The following is a 25,119-nucleotide window of genomic DNA, read 5'->3' on the forward strand; positions in this document are numbered from 1 at the left end:
CAGACAAGTAAGAGAACAAGTGCTCTAAATTTCGTTTTAATTGAGCCAGCCATTTTTGAGAAAATGATGGCACAGACAGACGGACGGACAGACAGACAGACACACAGACAAACAGACAGACAGACAGACAGACAGACAGACAGACAGACACACACACACACACAATTTGCTTTATCTCTCATCTTCTTGGAGATTATCACACGACCAGTATACCAGCACTCTCTTCTATACTAGTTTGTGCATGGCTGCGTGTTTGCATGGTGTGATAATCACACAAGCAAATTGTTCCAGTAACCGATGTTTTGGTAATGATAAGATTTCTTTATTTAGTCAATAAAGAGAGAATTACATATAGCTATAGGTCTATTTGATAAAAAATGTAAAGCTACTCTGATGCAATCAGGATATATACTTATATCTATTCAAGTTGTTATAAAATGTTTTTAAGACCAAAAATGCTACAAAAATTCTATACAACAATAGACAAACCCTTAACTTAGTAGATGCTTTGAATAATAAATGTTTGAGCCGAGACTCTATCATCCATGATTACATGGAGGTTTCTATGGCGTGTAACCCTGCAAATCATGTTTTGACTAAATGTTCAAGGTAATTTTTTTCTTTTTATGTATTGTTCGAAACATACAGTGTGCATTTAGATTCAAATTTGCAAGTTGTCAACTTATGGTCATATGCTAATGAAAAGCCATCCATCCATACTACATACATACATACATACATACATACTAGTACATCCATCCATCCATCCATCCTTACATCCTTACATACATACATACATACATACATACATACATACATTACCACAACTATAGCAATACCAGACCTTATACTTCACTTGGGCTAAAAAGCTATGGCACATCTGTTTATCATATAGCCAAAACTAGTCAGATACAGCTTAGTGTGAGGTCCTGATCTGTACAGGGGTCTGCAACTAGAGTAAATTGTCTTTCTCATCACTTTAATATTCTAGAAAATAAAATATTTGTCATGGTAACAATCACTCCAAAATGTTGTGTTACAAAACAGTAGTAACGTTGTGGTTTGACTATCCATGTTTCATTTTGGTTGGGAGGGAAAAAAATGCATGGGAATGATAAAAAAGATGAATGTTTTAAGTGTAGAGAGAAAATGATGATGATCGAGCTAGAACATATAACCACTACACATCACACAACACTACAATAATTCAATATCTGAGAGAATTTTATTGAATGTAACAAAGCATGCAGTCCATATATATCTCAAACAAAACCGCCAATGGTTTATAGATTAGTCATCTTGGGAAAATGAATTCGAAGCATGTGTGTTTCTATTATATCAGGAATCAGTCACTTTATATGTATGAATAATGCAAATTTACACAACTCAGCATTCTGAGAAGATCTAATCCCTATATTCATTTGCATGCTTTAGGAAATAATGCAGTCACAAAAAAATAAATCATACATGTGTTTGTCAAATTTTGTCATGACACACAAATAATTTCGTTGTTGTCTGGTACAGAAATGAAATTTAGTGTATAATTTTATCAATAACGGATAATTAAAAGGTGCTGGAAAACTCCTAATGTTACTCTTTATTGTTTAGATTGAAGGTCACTTTGCAGCTACATCCTTTAAATGCATATAAACAACCGTATTACATATAAATGCATACTGTCAGAGAAAAGTTGTCTAGTCAGTCTGACCTTGTCATCTGAACCTGCAGAGAGACTGACCTTGTCAACTGGGCCCTTATATCCACATCTTGGACTATATGTATAGTGAGTGTATATTTTCTTTTGTAATGTATTTGGGTTAATTCACATCATTTTTTTAAATGAAATATGTTGCTATGTATAATGTTATGACCAAGCCAGCAAAAATTGTAGGACTTCAGTGTAGTGTAACAGCTCATCAGTGTTGGAATTATGTGTTCAAATGAAGACCTGTTGAAATGGTATATCACTAATATAATAGTTATCCATAAAAATCATTGAAGAAGAGAAGTTAGTTATCTGTGAAATACAAAATTTCACCCTGAATTCGTGTTCACTTATTTTGCTAAAGTTTCCCCACTCATTTCAAGTGAAATTAGTAATATTGTTCCACACACACTTTTTTCTAAAGTGGTGCAAATTTGGACATGGCAAAACAGCTCTCCTTTTCATCGAAAATTAACTTGATCCCTTGCACATAAAGTATTCCAGACTACTGAAAATTTAACTTTTGTCGGATGCACTTGAATTTAGTGGACAATGCACACAGAAATAAACGCTTTAAAAAGCATTGTTCTCTGAAGAATTCCTCGATCTATTTCATGAAAACTTATATTTATGTATATTAGTAGTTAGGCTGATGTTACTGTGTGCATGTTTTGTATCATGCGAGTTCATAATGACATGGTCAGTGAACACATTAATTTGCATATAATGTACAATAAGTATGACAGCAGGTCTTATTTCCTCAATGAAAACATTTGTGCATGTACATACATTGTATATGACTACAGCATTTTATGAAGTTCATCATTCAATTAACCAATGCAACCCTGTGCACTCAGAGTGTCGGCAAAATCCTCCATTTTCTCAAGTCTTTTCCTCCATTTGCGTCTTCTTACATTTCGACCTGAAGGGAACCATTCTACATGTGATTGATCATCTATGACATACTTGTAGCTGCAAGAGTAGAACAAGACCATAAATTGTGTAATTAATCAAAATGGTAAAATCTAGTAATATGGTATTCTAATCTCTTTGCAATGCTCGTGGGTTCAGATACTAATTGATTCAAAGTGCACAATCAAGATTTGTTAGGGTGCTATATTTGTATTTTGGCTCTGGTAATTGTATGATGACGTACATCACCCAATTATATGATTTTACATTTAAACAATTGGTGTAGGTGAAATACCCTTTTTAGAAATATGACTATCTATTTCATGAGGACACATGTCCACACTTAAGGATGTGTTCTTAAAGGCATGACTGCCTGTGCCCCAGGCACCCTATTTTGCATATGACTGACTATGTTTTGGGGGTGGAGAACTTGTGGTGACTCACTGGGAAGTAATCATCAAAATATAAACATTCCCTAGCTGGATTGTTCACACATGCAAATGTCGCACATTTTAATAATCCTAAGTGACACACAATCTAAACAGCTGTTTGCAGGAGCCCTTGTCTCATTTTGAAAGGTTTTTACGTTCTATGAAACAAACAGATTGATTTTCAACTACTTTGTATCAAGTTACCATCCTACAACATTCACAAACAATCTGTACATGATTCATGACCTGTGTGTTTCTCAGAGTACAGAACAAAATACTGAAAACAAGACCCTGCAGAAACTAGTGCTCTTTACAGCAGTTTGAATTTCCTGCATTTGCATAGATTAGCTATAATCCTCTTTATATAGAGCAGTTCTGTGTTTAACAATTTAATATCAATTACACACTTATGCCAGATTGAGAAGAAACTATGGTTTATCAACCTATGAAACAAGAAAAGACTAAGACTCTTAATTGTTGTAACTTTGCAATTGTTTCCTACAGCAAATAACCTATATCACAAATTATCCAAATCTTATTTTCCAAATAGGTGCCGAAGTCATTAACTGTGTAGGTGAGGTCTTTTTCGATTGGAAATAAGTTGACAATTAAGTTAATATACTTCTTATAATCTTGTCAATTCTTTCTGAAGAAGTCTGTCTTTGTATCAATGACATCCAGTGTGCAGTATCTGATAAAATATCTCACCTTTCGCCCCCTTCCTTATCAACATATGCCAGGCCATCTGGTCCTAGGACAAGATAACGCTCACCAATTTCAAAGGATGGGTATTGACATGAAGCGCTCTTCCAGAATGTCCTATGTTCCCCACCAACCAGCTGATCCGAACCTGTTTTGCACAAACTATCCAGTTAATGCATCATGACATGTGACAATCAAGAAGTAAATCACATACTTTCCATTTTAAACATTTACAACCTGGCTTATAATAATAAAATGTTAGTTTTAATAATTTCCCACTCTGTGCTCAAAGTGCTTTACAGTTATTACTCCTGGCATGCATCAATAGCAGCACTACAGGCTTTTTATACTTCATCATCTCCCTGGGGAGTATACAATCCATTTCAGCCTTTATAAGCACATATGATTAAAGCATTCACATTGCAACCTCTATCCTACCAGGTCCTCCAATTATACACAGCTGGCTGACTAAGGCACAATCGTGGTTCAAATCTTGCCCAAGGACTTTAGCCATTCAGAAGCAAACAGCAGCAGCAGGGTTCGGTGTACCAGGTGTATATTGAAATGTAGTATTATGAGGTTATTACCTGATATCATCTCTTCATCCATCGTATCGCCATGAGTGCCATTTCCACATAGTGGCACGAGTCATAAGACCAGTCTCATGTTGCAGAAATGGCACGAACGGTATGATGACAAATGAAGACGTGATATCAGGTAATAACCAATTTATGATATGCCTATGGCCAGGAATTACTTCGAAATACAAGTTTTGGTAGTAGCTCGCGCAGCGGCAGCGAAGCTGCCGCGTAGCGACTCAATGACTAGTACGCATGCGCGTCGTATATACTATGCGAAAAAAATTGGTGGTCCTCCCAGGGATGCATTGCGGCGCGCAGTGACTATGCATGCGCCTTCCATATTACTTGGTGCATTCTCCACGCGCTACCGTATCGTCATATAGGCGACATAACATCGCCATGCATTGCAATATTGTAACAGTAGGCCTGTGGGCACGATTATCGTAAAATAGTAATGGGTATCTAGGCATCAATGTACCCCTAGAAGAAATTGTTACACTATTTGGAAGTTTGACGCATGGTACGCGATACGGACCACTGATGACATAGCGCAGTTGACTTTCCGGGTTGTGGAAGTGTAGTTTTGACATTTATATTGTCGATAATATTTTTTACATGTTCTAAAAAGATTAACTAGTTTCTTATGTTTGTTCGTACAGTAACATTCCTAAATCATCGGGTTGAATTGAGAAATCGCGATGTTCGGCAACATGTCAACAAAACATTTGTCCAAAGACCAACGTCAGGGGAGGGTCTATGATAAGTTGGCTGATTGAATATGAACAATATTAGTCTAATGGCTATGATATTTTTTGAAACCAACAACTGCATAGAGTGTTGACTTTCTTTACTTCACGCCCATGCCAGAGAATTAGATGTCATTCAATAAAATAAATTTTGATGGTCAACACCCCTGGAAAATGACCCAAATCAAGTGTACGAACCCTGGCCCAGGCAGCCGGTCACAAATGAATCTTCCCTGCGCGAGCTTATGGGCTTTGCCTATTTATGATATTAGTGTAGGTTCTCTAAAAGTTCCAGAAAATGCTTTAATATTTTTAATACAACTTTATGGTCGACCGCGACCATAACTACTATAATACGTATGCCATATACACAGTGGGTGGGCTATACTACAGTCACGCTGATGATACCCGGCCGTAGCGAAATTCATGTACCTGTACAATGTTGTTATGAGTTTGTAATTAAATGTATAATTGCAAATAGTATCATTTGGGTATGGATATTTTTGTCAATTTTCCCTGTTTTGAAAGATGTCTCAGGTTCGTGGCCATATGTGCTAACTTCAACGTTGAAGATTGACTGCCATTTTTGTTTGTTTGTGATTGTTTATGTTCAGAATCGCCATGTCAACAACAAGCCATTTTCTGATGACGTTTAACATGAATATCATGACGTTTTACATGACATGTCAGCTCAGTGACATTTCGCATTAAACATCAAGAATGGTTGATCTGGGCATAGGTATGTGATAAACTATTTTATAACTACTATAATGACTACTATAACTTGCATGGAGGAGGCAAATATCCTATAAACAATTGCCAGAGTATGCAAATACTCACCAACTTTAACTGGACGTTCAATCTCAGCAGTAATAACCTCAAATCCACCTTCATTGGTTTTAGCAGTAACACTAATTTCAAACACTGTGAATATTAACACATTTTGATATATTTATATTGTTTGAATGTAAATGTACTTATGCTACTAATGTACTTGTGAACTCTCCGACAACATCTCGTTTCCACTGGTAAGTAAGCACTAGTCACCAGAAAAATACAACAGTATATTGAACACAGACAAGTGTTACTTGTCTTTGGTCTAAAGGAGAATACTTCAGGTCCCGCTGTAAATAAAGAGTAGACACTTAGATGTTATTCCCCGATATTTTTCTTCGTTCAGCCAATCAAAATATGAGTGACCTAACAGGACTTTGTCACTACGAGTCGCTAGATGAGTAGCGACGTCGACAACCCTTAGGTAACGAGTATTTTTAAGCTGAATGAAGAGTCGTGACATACATTGGAGCATAACATAATTATACCAGCGCCAGTTCTATCAAAGAAAAATCGGGGAAAGCAATGCCAATTTTTAACGTTTTGACACATATTTCGAACACAGCAGAACCAGTGATAAAGACGCCTGTTGTCATGACGTAAAACGACCAGAGTATATATTGCATATTTTTTGTTCAAATTGTCTCGTGCATGGTATAATCGCAAATAATGTCACCTCAGTTTAAAGAATCAATGTTTTAGAGCATTTACAGCAGAAACGAACCTTGGATCCTAGTATACTTTTGTTGATTCTATTTATTTCATTGTTTACAAGTGCCCAGCCTAGCCAAATGGCCCGGCCCAAGAGCCTAAGCTAAGCAGCTCAACCCAGGTTTAAGGATATGCCACACAGCGTGACACAACTAAGCTTTCGCCCTTTAGATTGTACTGAAATAGTATGGGTATATGTAGGATAGTAGATTCTAGACTGGGATTCTAACACTGGGGTTTAGTAAACTTACCATAACCACTGTCCAGTTCAAAACACGCTTTTTCTAGCAATTCATCTTTGGGTAAATAGTCATCATCAGCACGATTACCACACTTTCCTAAAAATGATAACATATTTTAAATTTTAGGCACTTTGAAAGAAACTCATTTGTAATTATTAGATGATATGAAACGAAATAACAGATGAAAAGACATTACATTGATGAAAGAAAATTATACGACGTGTAGGAGTCAAACTAACTAATGTCCCTTGAATGCTATCAAAGCCAAGGTGCTGTGATTTGCAGATTGCTCTAATTGCATCAACGGTTTCTGTGCATTCGTCCTGAATGTGTACATACTTTCTCAAGAGTACGGCTTTTTTCATTCTCTATATGAATAAAATAATATTTTTAAACATAAGTGTGTTCTTTTATGTGAATAATGACCTCAATCGGGAAGTGAATTTGCGAAACAGTGGGATGAACGCACATAAGCATATACTTGTATCGGTGAAGGGGTCCAGCCGTGCTATAAATTCTGGATGAGATGCAATCTTCAGACTTGTACACATAAAGTCACCTGGCATTTATTCATGATATGCAAATTAGTCTTTAAGTACACTCTTGTCTGATTAGCCAGAGTAATCTTATTCAACAATAGTATATGTATAATATATATAGGGGAATTTGTGTCTTCTAAATTACAATTTTAAAGGAGTTTTTTCATGTATGTGAGCTTATAATTACACCTTTTAATGAATTATGATGAATCATAATGAGGTTTCTTTCTGATATCTTGATAATTATATCATTTAAATCATGCTATTTGTAAAGATAGATTAACAACTTCAATCTCATATGGGAGATTATTTAAAAAACGTCAACCATATCATTTATTTGAAAGAAGTCAGAATAAACACAATATAAATATACCTTCAGCACAGATACAGTTTTCTCCAACACACAATGTGGAAAGGAGATAACTTCCTTCAACTGGACTGTAGAACTTCATGCATTCATTATCTGGGGAGAGTAGATTATTGAATGATATCACCTTTATTACACATCAGGTACATTCAAAACAGCATGTAAATCAATTTATCGGTGGACATCAGCCCACAATTACCATTTTCTACTTTCACATTGTTACACCAAAGCTCATTCATTTGATTTATCGAATTATAGAACAATATAATATCATTCCAAAATATCAAAAATGACATGAACGTCAATGTAATGTAATGAGCATGATGAATTGGTTTAATCACTCTTGGTTAAAGTTAATCAACACACACACACACACACTATATATATATATATATATATATATATATATGTTGAGGGTAGAAGAAAATCAAGTCGGGTTTTTCGTCTCTACAAGCCTGTTTCGTGAGTAAATCACTCGTCAGGAGATGTTGATGTACATCATATATACATCAACATCTCCTGACGAGTGATTTACTCACGAAACAGGCTTGTAGAGACGAAAAACCCGACTTGATTTTCTTCTACCCTCAACATATACTCCGCTCTGCGTGCAGACGTATCGAGCACTGTACTACGGACAAATCTTACCACTGACTTCCTATATATATATATATATATATATATATATATATATATATATATATATATATATATATATATATATATATATATATATATATATATATATATATATATATATATAGTTTTGGTAGTTCTGGAACTCTTTCTTGGACGGTCCATGGAAAAAAAAAGTATATATCGGTCTTAAACAGAGAACAACTTCAAACAGAGATACGCCAACCACAAACAGTCATTCAAACATGAAAAACACGAAAACAGCACAGAACTATCAAAACACATTTGGAAACTGAAAAGAAACAACGAGCCTTTTTCCGTATCCTGGTCCATTAGCAAGACAGCCCAAGCATACACCAATAAAACAAAACGATGCAACCTGTGTTTAACCGAAAAACTAACCATTATTAAAGCAGACAAAAAACTCAACACTAAACAAAAGAACTGAGTTGATATCTAAATGCCAACACGAGAATAAGTGTTATTTGTCCAACTTCAATAGAGCATCTATCACCTAAACTAAACCCGTTAACTAACGGAACATCAAAGCCCGACATGTAACAACCCGCTAATACCTACTTGTCCGCACCCAATACCTCACACAATAACAACCAACACCTTCACACACACAGCACCAACCCACCAATACAACACCGAGTTACAACCAACAAAGAGTTCCAGAACTACCAAAACTATTGCGCTCTGCCACTGCGGTATAGAGCACTGTCTTAGCAGATTGATACTCACCGAGTTATATATATATATATATATATATATATATATATATATATATATATATATATATATATATATATATATATATATATATATATATATATATATATATATATATATATATATATATATATATAACTCGGTGAGTATCAATCTGTTAAGACAGTGCTCTATAGCACAGTGGTAGAGCGTAATAGTTTTGTGCTAAGACAGTGCTCTATACCGCAGTGGCAGAGCGTAATAGTTTTGTGCTAAGACAGTGCTCTATACCGCAGTGGCAGCTACCAGACCCAGAATGGAACAGCCACGAAAGACAAAACTATATATATATATATATATATATATATATATATATATATATATATATATATATATATATATATATATATATGCTGGTAGTGCAGCAGACACTTTTACCATGCCTATTTCACTACTAAACATAAAAGTTCAGTTGCGAAGTGATTTATTCCAATAGATTCATTAAAGAAAATGAATATATCAGTCCAACATATTTATGACCTTAAATGATAATTTGGCCACCTGTCCATTGGTCATGTAACTTTGAAAATTACATGCCCAACCACAACTTATACTTGCCTAATTTATTTGTACAGTTGGGTATAACAAGGTCGTAAAGCAAACTATAGCTAGTTGAAACAAGGAAAAGCATAATGACGGTCTTTAAAATGGCTTAAACAGCTTTGTAAAATTATGATTTGTCATTGAAAATATCAAATTCCCTACGAAATTGTGATACATTTTGTAACATACAAACTTGTGACCATGAAGATAATACACTGTCCAATAAATATATCACAAACAACTCTGAATTTGCATTCTTAAAGTAAGACGTCAAACAGATTTAAGAGCTCTTACGTATACTTTGGTGACAATAGTGACAAAAAAACCACTTAAGATATTCTGGCATAACGATGTGTATAAAATGCTGACACACAGTTGATGACACAATAGGAGTTTCCAGGTTATTTTGTTAATGTGTATTATGTATACTATTACATCCTCAAATATGTATTATGTAAGTTGGGGAAGTGTTGGTTATTAAGTTGGCTACATGTATATACTACATGACTTCTATATACTACATTTATGAAACAACCAATAACCGTCCTACCCCGACTGCAATTATGTATACACACGTCTTAATATACCATGCATACCTGCGTTCCAGTTGTCACACTAACCTGGTGAATAGTAGTCATACACATGGACAGCTACAGATTGAACTTCACCAACTTTGTATTCTTGATTGGCACTGAATGCAACACACACTTGACCCTCACTTGGGATCTGCAACAAATAATAACCCACACAGTACATATACATTATTATGATAGCTATCAATCCAATAACAGTATTATCATCATACCCATGACTGTCTTTAATAATAAACGGGGACACTTTTGTCACGATGCGCATTTCGTAGGAGATGCACTTATTGGCAAATACGGCGTTTGAATAAAAAAAATTTTTTATAACCTGCACGCGAATCTCAATTTTGATGTATTGATCTCCATGTGCCCGAGCCATTCCTTTGACAGTGGGTCAGTGTTTGCAATTTATGTCGTCACAATGGATTCCGCATTACATTTGTAATGTTCATGAAGGCTGGAATAGAAGTATGCCTTGTACAATAGGATGTCACCAAAATCAACAAAAATGCGAAATCGTCAAAAATGCAATAGCTATAATAAACAACTTTTATTCATTTTGTACAGACATTTAGGGGCGATTGCACAATATAGCACACGCTCCATAAATGAACTTCGTTCGTTTTGGACAAAACCCCCCTCCCCTCCCCCTACAAGAACATTCACACAGGTGCGACATCAACACGTTCATATATAATGTAAACCATAATGAAAATTGTAGTGTGCATTAGAAGCAACTTGTCAACATCTCAGTAGTAAATATAGAACCTGCTATCATTGAAGGCATGAACGTTTTCGAAATTTGGTTAGACATGCGAATATGAAGTTAAGCATTTAATCACATTGTTCGCATCTACGTGTGCGAGCAAGTAGAACATGCCAAACCCATCACTAGCAACTACACTCGCACCGCAGAGTAGGGATAGCGTGGTAAATATAGTTATTACTTATTCTATTCTAATCTAGTCTATTCCTGTACGGGTATTGTAGGACAGTTTAGCGTATTCTCAATCTATTTATTACTATCGTAGAACATTTCAACACTACAACGCCAACCGTGCGTGAATCAAAGTGTGCTAGTTGGATTCATAAGTTTACAGCAGCAGTCCTCCTATTCACACACACCTCATTCGTGGTTCCATGCTACGAAAACCGCACCACTATAGCTATGGATAGACGCTCGAACAAAAGTTTGTTTATGAACAGAAATGTACATGACTTTAATACTATGGACATTTCACCCTAACAAAGTCTGGCATCATGCTATAAACCAAATTCATAGAACTTGGCAAGGGCTTACATTATTATGATATGATATATCATGTCCCAACAAAACAGACAAAAAACACTTCATTCTGACATGCGTGGGGATAACCACTGAACAGTAATTCAACAATCTGCAAAATTTGTGGTAAAATATTCAACAAATCTATATATTTTGTTTAAACTCACCATATCAACATAGATGATTACAGATCTATGAGTTATTTCATATCTTTGAACAGGAGAATCTACATTGTTTAGAAGCTGCAAAAAATAAGATCGATATATAAGGCATCGTTACAAGGTCCACTTTAAGAGGATCAAATGTAAATGTAAAATATATTGAGAAAGATGCAAAACTCCATACATAACTTGTTATGCTGACTTCTACCAATAAATCTACCTAACAATGGAAATATACTGGTTGAAACGAAGATTTTTGAACAAATACCCGGCAAAACATTGTAGAGTAGGCGGTTGGTTTAGCCGACTACTGGCCCTTATCTATATCCCTAATTATACCAATTCTTTATGTGAAACACACTACTAGTAATCACAGAGATGCATTAATCTCTTCATGTTACCCTTGTAATGAAACGTATTTGGTTTTTTTTACTAATATAAATACACTTTGTAATAGTAAAAGGATCCCATTTCAGGAATCAAAATAAATTCATAGTGGCCAATTGAAGATTAGGATCCATAATGTGTATGATTATGTTAATTTACCTCATCAAGATCACTCTTTACAGGTTTGAATCCAGTAAATAGACCAACATCAATGATGGACATACCAGCACTGCCCTCTTTGAGATATCTATCAAATAAAAATACAGACATCATAGATTATTAAATTAGCACAGCATGGGAAAGTCAAGTCAATTCTGTACTAGCAGCTGGTCTGGACCAACCAGCGGAAATTTCTCTTTCAAAATTTCTCTGATTTCTATAATATTTCAAACACAATTAAGATATAAATGTTGCCTGTAACCTTGAAAGAAATTAATATTTACCGGTGTGTTAACCTATTTCGTCATGTATCATGGTCACTAGGAAGTGCAAGTAATATCTCAAGAAGATTCACATAACAGTTCTAACCTTGAACACACATCGATGGTGACAGCATAACCACCAGCTTGCCCTTCAACTGCCAGTTCTTCTGTTTGAATATTTATGTCAAAAGCACAGCGGTCAACATCTGATATTGGCGTATTATATCGGACTTCAATTTGCGCCTGACCTACCCCTGTACCTGTGGTATCAATATATAGCTTTCCACCCACTGGAGCCTGCGAAAGAGAATAAGATAATTTAAAGGGACCGGTCAGTTTCTCCCCCCCCCCCATATAATATTCACATGACAGGTATTTTTTGATCATGACTCAGTGTGGACTGCTTGACTGTCTTGCAACTACTTTACAAGATCTGAACTTGAGACTGGGATGTGTATACCTCATGTGTGGGGGGGGGGGCGGGGGGTCCTAGAAGCCCTGGAGATTTTTACTCTGAAAAGTCAATTTTGAGACTATTCAGACCCTTTCAGACAATAATTTCCAAGCTTTACAAGACAGCACCAACATGTAACAAGCAACTACATAGAGTTGAAATACTTTTGAAATATACTTTGATAGCATCTTGACAGTAAGAGGAAGGGGGAAGAGCTTGAGACTGGGATATGTCCACCTCATGTGAGGGGTCCGAGTGGGTCTCCCTTTAGAAGCCCTGGAGGATTTTTACTCTTAAAGTCAATATTTAGGATATTCAGACCCTTTCAAGCAATAACTTAATCCATGCATTACAAGACAGCAACATCAAGTATCAGAAATTATTCTAACTTACATAGGGTTGAAATATGTTCTTAAAAAGTTAAATGGCATCATTATAGTAAAGGTAAAAAGGTTGTTGGTGCATCTGATTGTTGGTTGAATGCATGAGTGACCTCAGGGGGTGAGGGAGTCCTTGGAGTATTCCCCATGGCAGATCTGGAGTGTTTTGCTTCTATTAAGTTGCTTCTATTAAGGCAATGTTAAGGTTATTCATAGCCTTTGAGGTAATATTCCAAGCTTCGAAAAGCTAACGTAAATGTAAGTTTTAAATGAGTTTCCCATGTCACATAAAATGGGCCTGTAACTTGTTGTCTAGGTAGGACTACTGTTGTCTTACTTGGTGTTTGCTTAAATTTCAAAATCCAAAGTTTGATCATCTAAAACAACTATTTAGAGATACTCATTATTCATAAGATATTTGTACAGTCTGTAAAAAATAGTTTGAGCAAATTAACGTTAAGTGTGCTTTTTCTAAATCTACCGACAAACCTGCCCACGCGTGGACAGCAAACAAATTTAATAGAATCCATTGGCACCTTAGCTGATTGTTAATCTTCATAAATGAATCAGATTTGACATCATGTACTCACCTCAGTGTGTTGTTGAAGCAGTGCATTGTCGTTCTGAATCAAGAATGTTTCTTCAAACTGTCCATCATTTTCTGACGTAAGTGTACATCGCAAATGTAAATCAGCTCTTTGGGTCTGTATAGTATATTGTGATAACGCCTGAAGTGCTACCACTGTGTCCTGTTGGTAGAAAGGTAATCACTAAAGTAACATTGTGTACAGAGGTTAAACAATTGGCCAGGGCTGAAAGCATAAACAGCACAGTTATTATATATGCAGATGTGGCTAATTCAAAGTGCCATGGAGGTCTCATTTTCACCCAGTTTCCCTTTCTTCATGGAATAGATTGTTTATGTACAAACTGTATTTGAAACTCATATTATTGAAATTTAATAAAAAGGTTAAGGAAGCTATGATAACAAAGCTGCAAATATTTGAAAGGTTGATGGAGTAATTAAAGCGCAGTTATCATAAAATCACTATGTCTATTGATTTCATTCTTTCAACACTTATCTACATTTACTTCATCATTTTGCAGAAAAGAAGTTGTCTTATTATTTCAGTCAGAATCTGTAAGTTTGATTCCTGCTAATATTTGTGTTGTTATTGGCCTGGTAGTCAAAACAAAGCAAGAAACGTTTTGTATAACTTTCTACACACAAACAACAGGGACACTATAACGATGTTGCAGGTCAGACGAAAATGATTTTTGGAAGGTCTTCATATCAATTATCTGTCCTATAATCTGCATCATATATGAAGATCAAACGGAGGTATTTTTGACTCAATACGTCACATTAACAAGTATGTATCTGTATGATTTCTCACACTCGATGGTTACATATGATATAATCATGTTGTAATTACTGAAGGCTCTCTTAGGATATCTTGTTCCTGCTAGCGTAAAATGGGCTTTCAGTACACATGAATATGCATGTTTTCGTTGCATATGTTGCGACGCATGCACGTCTGGACCAGCAGGCCACAAGTGGCAATGGCGAACTCACTGCAGCGGCAGTAGGGGTTATCTGTAAAATTTCCTTATAAGTTGTACAAGTCATTGTTTATAACCTGTAGGTTTACTTGGGAAAATATTATAGTCAATTTAAAATGTAAAACTCAATATATGTATCTACATAAAATAATTATTAACTTAACAATAGAATAATAGAACTAACCTGTGTTGAAACAAAACCGCCGTTTGCATTTCTTTGTGTTGTAAGCCAGACAACAATAGGATTTGCATATTCGATGTCATCAAGTTTCAGTTGTGTCAAGAGTGCATACGCTGTTGTTTCCACGGCGATAGCAGATGGTTTCCATGCATACCAGAATGGCCTTTCACCATTTCCAAAACTAGAATCATTTGCATTCCAATATCTCACATTTTTTACTGTAAATATGAAGAGAGTTTACAGTTTAGCAAACTTATATGTACCTGCTGGGTATGGAATTATGGATCATTATCTAAGTGGGTTTTACACAGAATCATAATTGAATTTGAATACAAAATTGTGTGGGGTTGAAGAGGGTCTAAGAGAGTGTTGAGAGGGTGTAGTATTATTGGCAATTTAACACTTATCACTTACATGCATCAAATACAGACAGCTGTTTTAGTTTCTTATTAGCTTCCAATTTCTCATCACTATTCACCAGTGCCAGGGCATAAGCCACAATAGCAACAGCATATGGTCGTTCAAGTGCAGCCAGCTGATCTTCAAGATACGTAATGGCCCGCAACATAGCAGCGGATATTTCCTAAGAAAAAGGGACATAATTTGGTTAAAAGGCAAACGGTTAGTCTTCTACTGACATAGCAGGGGAACCTACTGCTACGGGAGGGGTAGATGAACATTTGTGGGCTTATTTGGGAAAACCTTATAGTGAATACAGCTGGTATTAAGAGGGACAGATTGAAATAACTTGAAGACGTTCCCTTCTGATGGATACCAATGATTATTAAATCGAAGGGAGCACTGCTGCTGTCATTAAGTCTCTTGCTATTAGCCCATGTAGTAAGTTCATTTTTATCAATTGTGAACCTTCTATATTTCACATTTTGTTTTTCAAAATTTGTATCATACCACACTCTCTGGAGTAGTGTGTAGCGTATATTGATATATTAAACCAACAGATTAACAGCTCAGTCTTCAGTTGATTTGTAATTTAAATCCATGTACAAGTCTTTTCTGAACTACTTGATCAAAGAGACACCTGCTTAAAAGTGGAACTAGCATGAAGGTTGTAATCCACTTGTCAATTTAACTATAAAGGTATTGAAATTTTGATAAGCTTACAATAGAATGTTTTTATTTTTCGTATTTCTATTTACATTTTTTCTGTTGAAAGTAAATGACATCTTGCAGTGAGTGTAAAAATCTACCTAAAACTTGTTTAGACTTTAATCAAAGCCATTGAGAATGACTGTCTGGATCGAGTGTATTAAATGCCACAGTGACTTTCAGACCAATTTATTTTAAATTCAAAGTAGCTCGAATCATCCACATTTTGCCAAATGGAAGCTTAATTGTTCTGGGTCCTTTTAAAGTAATTAACGAAATTTGGTGAGTCACAATCTTGTTTCAAGGAAATCATCAAACTATTAATGCCCCATCGAGTTTAATAGCAGTGTGTTTGGAGGTCAAATATTTAGATCAGTTTGGGTCATCTATTGCATGGAATCAACCCATTTCCAAAATGGAAGCTTAATTGTTCAAAATAATATTTTTTCATAGCGTTAGCAATGTATTTGGAGGCCATTTGAGATTATAATACATTTTTATAACGGTTTGTCATATATGTTTACACAATTACAATTGCATGGTGTGAATTCTGTTTTCTTCATGATAAGTTAACTGAGAATTGATTAGAGTTTTCTTGAAAGGACAATCAACAAAAGTTAAAGACTTTTATATTGGAGTTGCAAGTGACTTTAATTGATATTTATGAAATAAAATAAAACGAAAGTTACTTACTGGAGTTCGGCAGTCACACTCGTGAAGACTAATCAATACAAATGCAGTGAAAGATGCATCAGCACCTGATACACCACCCTGTTGATCAAACAATCAAAAATTAACACATTGTACACATAGAAATACATTTTTACTTAGTGAGAGGTCGTGCTGTTTTGCATAATTGCTTGCCTGGGAACCTAATTACAAGAGCGAATTCCAAAGTCTCATAAAATACTTCCTGTAGCACATGAAAACCAGATGGTCTAAGCAAAACTTAAATTAAAACTTTCCAAAGTGAAGTTACTCGTGTTCGCCTTCATATCAATATAGTATCATCAGCTCAGCGAAAAAAAAATGTTTCACTGACAAAGAAAGCCTAAACTCTTGCACGATTATGGAAAGCCGTTCAGGCCAAAAATACTATTTTATTTTAACTATAGTATTTTATATTGTTCATAGTTACAAACTAATTTCAACCGTTTTATGTGTAGTTTTTCGATGGAATCTACACTTTTATTCCATGTTAACATTATTTAATTCAAACAAGTTTTGAGATTATTGCTTTATTTTTCATCAAACCAGAATTTTTTTAAGGATTATATATAATTGAAAGCATATATATATATATATATATATATATATATATATATATATATATATATATATATATATATATATATATATATATATATATATATATATATATATATATATATATATATATTAAAGTATTTTTTTAAATCTTTCGAAAATAATTAATTTTGGACCTTGGTAAAAAAAAATCGAAAATAATTAATATCGGATCTTGAACAAAAAATGTATATCTTTGGACCACTCGATTTCCATACCGGGGTGTGGAGTAGTTCAAATGACTGACTTCCTGTACGCGTAACACGTTGTTCACTGCAGATTTGAATACATACGAATACATACAATGGTGCTTCTACTGGCAGATGATACACCATTCTCTGTTCCAAGTGTTCTTCATCAATGTGTTAGGTCTACCGGAAGTCGGTCATTTGAGTTACTCCACACGGATGTACGGAAATGGAGTGGACCGAAGAGGTATGTTTTCTGTGGGTTTTTTTTTTTTTACCAATATCCGTTATTAATTATTTCCTAATTTTGTTTTTTTGACCAAGGTCTCATATTAATTATTTTCGAAATATTTTACTTTCATTTGTATATTATCCTTTTAAAAATTTCTGGTTTGGCGAAAAATAACAATAATCTCAAATAATTGAATTATATAATGGTGACATGGAATAAAAGTGTGGATTCCATCGAAAAACTACACATACGCTTAAAATTAGTTTTGTAACTCCAAAAAATCTAAAATACTACAGCCAAACGAGAATAACACTTTTGGCCTGAACGGCTTGCCATACACAGGTGTGAGTTCTGTCCAAAAGTGTATTGGAACTGAAAGAATGGTTGAATTAATTCAATGATTGAAATACAGTTGCTCAGAATGGTTGAAAATTGCCACATCATTGATAAATGCAGAATAGGTTTGCAATGCATATGTGTGTGTGTGTGTGTGTGTGTGTGTGTGTGTGTGTGTATGTGTGTGTGCAACATGAGCTAATTAATTGCTATTATAGTAAAGGGTGGGGATGTTGCCTTGGGTAATTAATTTATAGGTAAATGATGATAACTGTTCTAATTAAAAATTATTGTACCGTAGTTTGGCATGTTGATTAATTTTTTGGGGAAAAAATCAAAATTCTATGATTTGTTTCACGTGACCCCCACACGGCATGTCAGCTCCAAAATGGTCTTCATGCGCAATCTGCGTGTAGTTTAAATATGTGTGTATTTCTCTTTTTTGGTCAAAATGTGTAACACTCATCGATTACAAAATTATTTAAAAACTTAACTAATACTGGCACCCCCCCCCCTACTATGCACAAGACCACTCAAAAGGATAAGTTGACCTAATCTCAGTGAAATGTATACTAACCGTCATTTCTTTATGGATTACAACACCATTCTCTCTGAAGCCACCATCAGGTCTTTGCATTGTCATGAGCCACCTAGTTGCACTACAAATAACTTCAGGTTCAACAAAGATGAACTCCTTAGCTTGGCAGAAAATCTTCATGGCAAATGCTGTCAACCTGTATTTTAACAAGAATTAAAAGACGGTTACTGAGTACCTTAATAACTTTAAAATGAATAAGACAGCACCACACAAAATGTAAAATATATGTGGAAGTTTTTCTTACCATGTACTGCATACTGCATCAGGTTGGCTCCATACAGAAATACAACCATTTTCCTTACGGAAAGTCAGTTCTCGTTTGTAACCTAGGTGGCAGTAAATTGAGTAAATAATTCTTTAATACACAAATCGTTTATTCTCTGCAGTCAATTGGGCTTTGCATTTACAGAGTTGCACAGGCTCACCGTGTGTGTGTGCTGCAAAGTGTTTCCTAACACATCTTCTGACATGCAAAAGATTCTTATGCATTTATAAGTGATCAACTGTTTCACAATCAATGCTACACTTATGTTGTAGTAGTGGGGAGCAAAAATGAAAAGTTCCATAATCCTCACAAGTATCATATATTAACCATGTCATTCAATGTTATCAATACATTGGACTTTAGTATTTCAAGACAAAGTGATCAATACAAGTAAGTATGTGCACCCTTGTGTTGATATTACTTCTAAGTTTGATTGCAACACCAATAATATCCCCACTGTAGCAAAGGTGAAGACAAACTTGGAAATCAATTCCAGTTTAATAATTTATCAACATCTATGTACACAATTTTATTTAAGGCAAGATCGAAACTAAGCTATTGTGATAGGTTAATATTGCATTCAGTAACTACTTAATTGGTGAACAATCACTTTTTACAGTGGGGGAGACAATAAATGACAGAATAAACAATTTTTACAGTGGAGGAGAGAAAAAATGACAGAATAAATCTGAACTTACCATCCCTGACAAATTTGTAAGCTTTCTTCTCAATATCTGGGGTAACTTGATTTGTTCTTGTCAAGTAAAGTAATACATAAACATCTGGCGCCAAACCTATTAGTGTCTGTTCACCACAGTGATTTGGCTGTGTCAATAATCCATGCAGACTTCCTTTTTCTAACACCGTGGTTACTGTAGGACCCATCAAGGAACCTATTGGTCAACACATATGTTGTGTGAGATTGTCAATACATGTATTAACTAATACATACATTTTAACAAGAGCTGTTGGAACATAAACTAGAACTTGTGAGTACAAAATTGAGTTTAATCAAATCATCAACCATAACAAAATTGATCAATTTTTACATGTCCCATATCTAATAATCATTTCAGATATTTGGCACAGTGCCCCTGACACAATGGATCTTTTTTTGAGCTGTGCAACACCTGGAATAGATGATCTGGTGCTTGTTGTTCAATGACTGTCTTTCGATCTGCAGCCAGTTGCAGTCGTCTTCCAATGTCTTAAATAGTGCATACTTAAATATAATTAGATAATAATAATATCGATAACAATAATAATCTATTCTCATATATCATATGAATAAATTATGTGAATAAATTATAACAATATACTCAATATATACAAAGTTGAAAAGAGAAAAAGACTGAAAATAGTTGCACTTAGCAACTAATCGAGTTCAGCCTCATTACCAAGGATACAAAAATTAGCAAAATATTTTAAGTGACGACTGTTAACGTTCCTGTTATGCAATACATGTACTTAGAAAATATCAGATATGGAGAATAAGTAAGATCTGAGCTGCGGTGAACAACACACACCAGCTCTCTTAATACCACAGTTAGACCCCTAAAATACCTTTTGGCTTAACACCACAGTTAGACCCCTAAAATACCTTTTGGCAAACATCAACAAACTTGTATGAAAATAGAAACAGACATCAATATGTCTGCAGTAGTTTTGGAATTATGTCTTCTACAATCAAGTAGCAATATTTCATATTGTTAAAAAACATGGCTTTTCTTGTTTTACTTAATATACTAATCTTATTGAAATTGCATATTTGTATTTGTACTTACCAGAGAAAAAAACAATGGCTTTTTCTGAACCTGGAATAGCATCATGTGGAAGTCGAATATCGACAATGTTGATCTGATGCTGGTTTTCTTTGTCTTTGAATTCTAACAAAGGCAAAAAGATAATGGACTAATTAGAATCCGATTTCCCAATAAATGTTCAAAAGAGTAGTTTCAGTGTAGAATATTCATACACCGTGGTTCAATCTTTACACATCAACAGAAATGCAGTCATTCCAAAGGTACCATATATTTCTAATTCTCACTGACGTTAATCTAATATGAGTTTGACCTGTGTAATTAGTAAATCTACCTGGCTCACCTGAAATAAATTGACATAAGGAAATAGTCCTGTTTTAGCCAGTTGATGAAGATCAGTCTGTAAATTAGTCTGAATTGGTCAATGGTTTCTTCACCTCAGTCGATGAATTGTCTATGTTTATAGACACTACAGGTCAGAGAGTAAATTGGTTCGATTTGATAAGAGATTTTGATATGTCATTCATTCGTGAATATTTTTCAATTATTTTACCCTCTGCAGTCAGTCACTCATGATTTCGACCAGGTCATTTTCTGTTCCACCTAAGACGTGTAATGTATAGATTGTGTTATACTCCTAGTTTGACAGTATGTCAGTCTGACGCTTGAACGACATGTACTTCAGTCATCAAGAACGACCTGGATCTATCATTGAATTTGACCTACCATTTCCTTCAAAATGTTCAGCGTCACCATTCGCAGGCTGTCCACATTGACCGTTTCCGGCTTCACACATTTCACCAGCTGGATCGAGAGTTATGGACTGGGTGAACACACGTTCCTCACCCTCAGGCTGTAGAAGAAGAAGAAGAAGAAGAAGAAGAAGAAGAAGAAGAAGAAGAAGAAGAAGAAGAAGAAGAAGAAGAAGAAGAAGAAGAAGAAGAAGAAGAAGAAGAAGAAGAAGAAGAAGAAGTAGAAGAAGAAGTAGATTGACGATTGAAGATTGAAGATTGAAGATTGAAGATTGAAGAATAATAATTAGAATTATGATTTTCTTATGTGAACCGTGAAAATGTTGGATATAAGCTGGGGTTTTCATTTAAAAGCGGGAGTTTCCATCTTGTCTTACAAACTGTATAGTCTACGCTTCTGTTAAAAACATTTATTTTTTGACTTAAGAATTTCTAAAATTTAGAAGATTGACTCTCTCTCATAGTTTGCACTTTAATATCTATAAATACAACATATATTCATATAATAACAACATTCGGACAAACTAAAACCCAAATGTCATTAATCGATACTCAAATATGTTTTGTAACGTATAATAGATCTGTATGAATATTTTTCTCATACCGTTACTTTGAGAAGTTTCGCCACAATATCACCACCGACTGTACTGAGTGCAGTGATACGGATTGGAAATTCACCAACTTCAAGAGGAATAACAGGGAATGTGATAGAAACTGCATCATTTGCTGGAATAATAAACTCTTTTAGTTCGCTCTTTTCACCTGGGCGGGCACCTGCACAAATACCTTCCTCTCCACGCAAGTATGCACGAACCTAGAAAAATGTAAAGGCATCACAAACAAAATTTGATTACCTCTACAAAGTAACATCTTAAAAGATTACAACTATAGACGTGGTTAACTAAAAAAAATTATCTTTCAAATTGTTTCTGAACGCCATGCACCCAAGTACGCCATATTCACTCACTTTAATCAAGGCCATTTTTGAAGAAAAAATGTATCATGCAAGGTCATCCTAGAAAGGGACATTTGGTGCAAGAAGTGGTCAACATTAAGTATGTGATTCTAAGACGGGTATAGTATGAGGGTTTCCCTGTGTACGTGACCAAGAATTTCACGAATTCCATAAACATTTGAAAAATGTACAAGAAGTACATCTTATAGAATTTAATAATATAACAGAACCCCATGATACATGAGGGCAAGTATTGCGTACTTGGGGTATTTGCACGAGTGCTTGCAGTGCTCCCTGAGGCAGTACTTTCACAAGTGTAGCGATTGAAAGTGCAGCAGAAAACACTGCAAGCAGAAGAGCAAATTCCCCGATATGAATACCCACACTGGAACTCACATGGCATGGACTTCTGTTCTTATATTACATATGTATATCTGAAATGGAAAATTTCCACTAGAATCATAGTGCGATCACTTGATTTGGTGGGTACGAACGGCCGCGTCCTCATTTGCATATCATTTGCATGCAGGTATGCACATGAAAATACTAGTACTAGTACACACCAGTGCAAGTAATCTCTGGTACATATGTAATAATGAGTACAACCCTGCACGTATTTCTTCAAAATAAACATTTACCTTAGGTGTTTGTACTCATTTAGCGCAGATCACCTTTTTTCATGACATGTAAGGAAAGCTTACAGAAGGAAATGCTGTTGTCGAATAGAGTCACCAGTGGTCAAACTGTTCTCAATTACAATAACTGAGAATTATTGCGAATCTAGCTGTGCTGTATCACTATGGTCACAATGTGAACAATAGGGATCTTGCAAACCCGCCATGCTGAATGTTGCATCATGGGAAATATGATAATAAGTACTAATTTATTAGTATTGTAAACAATGTTGATATTGGTTGTAACCACAAATAATCAATTCATAGTTACCCTGACAATTATGGGAGGTTAATTTTATCAGTAGCTCCAGATTAGGTATTACGATAACCACAGATAATCCCATAGTCCTTTGCGTCTGAGCATGCTCAGTCTGGATTGCAAGTTCCCTATTAATGTGCATGTTTGTTTATTCATAGACAATGGAGGAGAAAGAAACACTAACGTCTTTATTCCAAAAAAATACTTACTGCAATATCATCATCCCTGTAATTGAAGACAGCAGCACGGATTTCAATTTGTTCACGTCTCCTAACAGAATATGGCATATTCAGGGCAACAAAGAAATCCTTAAATGATGTCATCTCATATGGCTCAGCAACGCACATACCAGTTTCTGGTGAGATACCAACACCTTGGATAATCCACTTGGTAAGACTACTGGGTACCGTTACATCAAGTTCATATCGTCCATTTTGACTACATAAAAAAATGATCAGAATTTCATTATAAACAAGCGACCCATCGGTCAGAATAGCTCCGCTGTTTTGCTGTTGTTCTTTTCGTTTTGTTTTTGTAACATGTTTAGAAGTGGGTCTGCTGTTCAGCTCTTCCACTACGCAGTTTTGTTTTAGCAAAGTAATAAAGTGGTAGTGGTTTCATATGATGACTCACACACACACACACACACACACACACACACACACACACACACACACACACACACACACACACACACACACACTATAGAACACATTTCACACAGAAAGTTGGTAAAATATTGTACTTTTATAATATAGTCACTATTTTACAAAGTCTATTTTTAGACCTAATTTGCATACTAATGACCCAATCAACTTGTCTTTAACAAACGTATATATGCTCATAAAATGACACCTACACAAGAAATTTCAACTCAATTGGCCCAGTAATTGTGGAGAAGATTTTTGAAGCATTTTTAGCAAAAATTCTATTTTGAGACCTAATTTGTATAAAATGACCCAATGAACTTGTCTTGAAGAAACTTAGATCTGCTCATCATATGGCACCTACACCAAATTTCGGGTCAATTGAAAATGCAGGTTTAGAGGAGAAGATGAAAGTAGAAAAGTTGACGGACGGACGACGGATAATGGATGACTAGTTCAACAATGTAAGTACTCGAATATTAAAAAACTAAAAACTCATCTTGGTATGTCATGACAAATGCTAACGTCTAACATTCCGGCTGTGTAGATACATCCTGAATGTGAAGTTGGCTCCAGGATCATGTTGAAATTAATATTCATTGCACGACAAAATCACCCAAAAACACAAGTACGAGAAATGTAGGCATATGAATATACCAACAGTCTCGAATTGGAGTATAAGCTCTTGAAATTGAGAAAAAGATAGTCAGTGAATAGTTATTAGTATGTGTCAAAAACATTCATCCCGTTCAGCAGTTTTAACTACGATCATCAGACAGAGAGTCACCATGCAGTCATTCACGTGAGGGCTAGCGCTTGTCAATTAATGTGAGCATGAAAAGAAGTCTACTCCAAATAAAGTTCGTCAAGACAATGTTGGCTATGTTCAACAGACAGG

At 35.2% G+C, this 25,119-nt stretch overlaps 1 protein-coding gene across 1 annotated transcript in view; it reads right to left on the bottom strand.

Moving 5' to 3' along the window:
• Positions 1-1,206: 1,206 nt before the first annotated feature.
• LOC144441510 (A.superbus venom factor 1-like) overlaps positions 1,207-25,119 on the bottom strand; it is a 43,779-nt gene continuing 19,866 nt past the window's right edge. Inside the window, exons 19-38 of the mRNA XM_078131095.1 lie at positions 23,784-24,012; positions 22,291-22,500; positions 21,661-21,787; positions 20,959-21,060; positions 19,873-20,067; positions 19,154-19,235; positions 18,889-19,045; positions 16,944-17,021; positions 15,558-15,726; positions 15,147-15,361; positions 13,990-14,148; positions 12,672-12,862; positions 12,303-12,390; positions 11,763-11,837; positions 10,344-10,449; positions 7,777-7,866; positions 6,874-6,960; positions 5,918-6,001; positions 3,757-3,898; positions 1,207-2,677 (exon numbers count right to left, since the gene is read on the bottom strand). Of these exons, the coding sequence (XP_077987221.1) occupies positions 2,536-2,677; positions 3,757-3,898; positions 5,918-6,001; positions 6,874-6,960; positions 7,777-7,866; positions 10,344-10,449; positions 11,763-11,837; positions 12,303-12,390; positions 12,672-12,862; positions 13,990-14,148; positions 15,147-15,361; positions 15,558-15,726; positions 16,944-17,021; positions 18,889-19,045; positions 19,154-19,235; positions 19,873-20,067; positions 20,959-21,060; positions 21,661-21,787; positions 22,291-22,500; positions 23,784-24,012 (2,728 nt within the window). The 3' untranslated portion in view covers positions 1,207-2,535. The remainder of the gene's footprint in view (positions 2,678-3,756; positions 3,899-5,917; positions 6,002-6,873; positions 6,961-7,776; positions 7,867-10,343; positions 10,450-11,762; positions 11,838-12,302; positions 12,391-12,671; positions 12,863-13,989; positions 14,149-15,146; positions 15,362-15,557; positions 15,727-16,943; positions 17,022-18,888; positions 19,046-19,153; positions 19,236-19,872; positions 20,068-20,958; positions 21,061-21,660; positions 21,788-22,290; positions 22,501-23,783; positions 24,013-25,119) is intronic.

Source organism: Glandiceps talaboti, chromosome 10 (genome assembly GCF_964340395.1).
Source record: "Glandiceps talaboti chromosome 10, keGlaTala1.1, whole genome shotgun sequence".
Classification (NCBI taxonomy): Eukaryota; Metazoa; Hemichordata; class Enteropneusta; family Spengelidae; genus Glandiceps; species Glandiceps talaboti.